The sequence below is a fragment of the Bombina bombina genome, chromosome 6 (genome assembly GCF_027579735.1).
Source record: "Bombina bombina isolate aBomBom1 chromosome 6, aBomBom1.pri, whole genome shotgun sequence".
Taxonomy (NCBI): Eukaryota; Metazoa; Chordata; class Amphibia; order Anura; family Bombinatoridae; genus Bombina; species Bombina bombina.
Genome location: NC_069504.1, coordinates 417,522,532 through 417,524,142, shown reverse-complemented (window position 1 = coordinate 417,524,142; position 1,611 = coordinate 417,522,532). Strand labels below are relative to the sequence as shown.

General features: G+C 37.6%; 1 protein-coding gene across 1 annotated transcript; it reads right to left on the bottom strand.

Moving 5' to 3' along the window:
* Positions 1 to 402: 402 nt before the first annotated feature.
* LOC128664450 (posterior protein-like) lies at positions 403 to 1,116 on the bottom strand (the record flags this gene model as incomplete). Its single annotated transcript, XM_053719281.1, has 1 exon — positions 403 to 1,116. A coding segment is annotated over exon 1 (714 nt), but the record flags the coding sequence as incomplete, so codon positions are not given.
* Between the last annotated feature and the right edge of the window lie 495 nt (positions 1,117 to 1,611).

The window sequence follows — 1,611 nt, the reverse complement described above, 5'->3', positions numbered from 1 at the left end:
TATACATGGAATACAGGGTAATAGAATGTAGAGAGAAAACACAGATTTCTACAATTAATTGGCAATATACACAGGCTGAGCTAAATTGAATATCAATAGATGCATTGTCAGTTGTGTATAATTAAACAGTGCCCAAAATGGCCAGTTTATGTAAGGTATCTGAAATGGAACATTTGTCCCTTCTTTTTTAGATGGGGGCTCTTTGCAGTTTTGTTGAGATGGGGGCTCTTTGCAAGTTTCCTCCCTAGTAGGTTCTTCTATTACTTCTTTCTTTGTTAAAGAAGATATATTCTGTTCCTTTTCACCTTCAAATATAGCACTGTATTTTCCTTCCTTACTTAAATATGATATTTTGTTCTGCCTCCTAAAGTAATTTTTATCCCTGGTATCTCTCATTGATGTCACACATTCCCTCATGATGTGCCCACACTTTCCACATTTAAAACAGCGTCTCAAAAATCTCTGCTTTCCCTGACTCTCAGTTAGTATAGATATATTATTATGAGTAGCATTCTTATGCTTTGAGTCTTTAAACCAATCTTTAAGTATGTTAACAAAGTTTGTATAGGAGCTGGTATTTCTAAGAGTGATTCTTGTACTACTGTCAATTAACGTGCATTTATTTGCCATAGAATACCAAAAATCTGCATCATCTGGGGACATGTTAGGGCAGTTATAAGTTATCTTATACAGTGCAAGGTACTCAGTACAAAACAAAAACGGGTCATCTCCTTCCTTTAAACTTGCATTTGCTATGGCACTGGTACCTCTGGCATCACGGCAACACATAACATACTGTAATTCCTTTAATCTGTCCCCTGAATTTCCCCAGTTTGCATCAATATCTGGAGACACTCCTTTATGGGTGCCTACTGGTGCCCTTAGCTGTGCAGCTAATTGTGATGGCAACCAGGCCCTGAGCAAAGCACAGGCATCTCCGTTGCCTAAATTATACTGAGTAATAACAGCTTCTAACTTATTAGAAAGGATCACAGGTGATGTGGAGGTGTCAAAGTGACCTAAAATATGGCACAAATTATTACGGTCTTGTATTGTAAGGGGGGCAGAGTTACTATGATTATTTACTTTAGTCTGTAATTGAGGGTTACTTTGCATTCTATTCGAAAAGTTAGAATAGAGGGGACTTGGTTTAAAGTTAAGGACTGTCAGGAATGTTAGGGGTTTGTCCATCTAGTTCTATAGTTTGACTTTCATTACCATCTACTTCTAAAGGACAAACATGTGCTAGACTACTCCTGTAATGGTTACATTTGTCTTGTATCCCCTGTGCTTTAAGAGACAAGATACATTGTTCCTTATTTAACAGCTGTGATTCAGACTCCCATAAGTCTGCCTTAAGTGATGCAATAACATTTTCTCTCTGCATTTCCTTTTCTTCCATACATGTTACTAATTGCTCTCCCATTCCACACCTCACTTCACATTCATTAAGCCTCTCTTGTAGCTCAGCATTCAGTTTAGTAAGTTTGTCTATCTCTTCACTCAGTGTATCACACTCACATCTCTTTTCAGAGTGACTAGCAACAGCCATAATAGAATGACCAAGTTTATCCAGCTGTTCTATGATATCAGTTCTTTCTGCCTTCCATT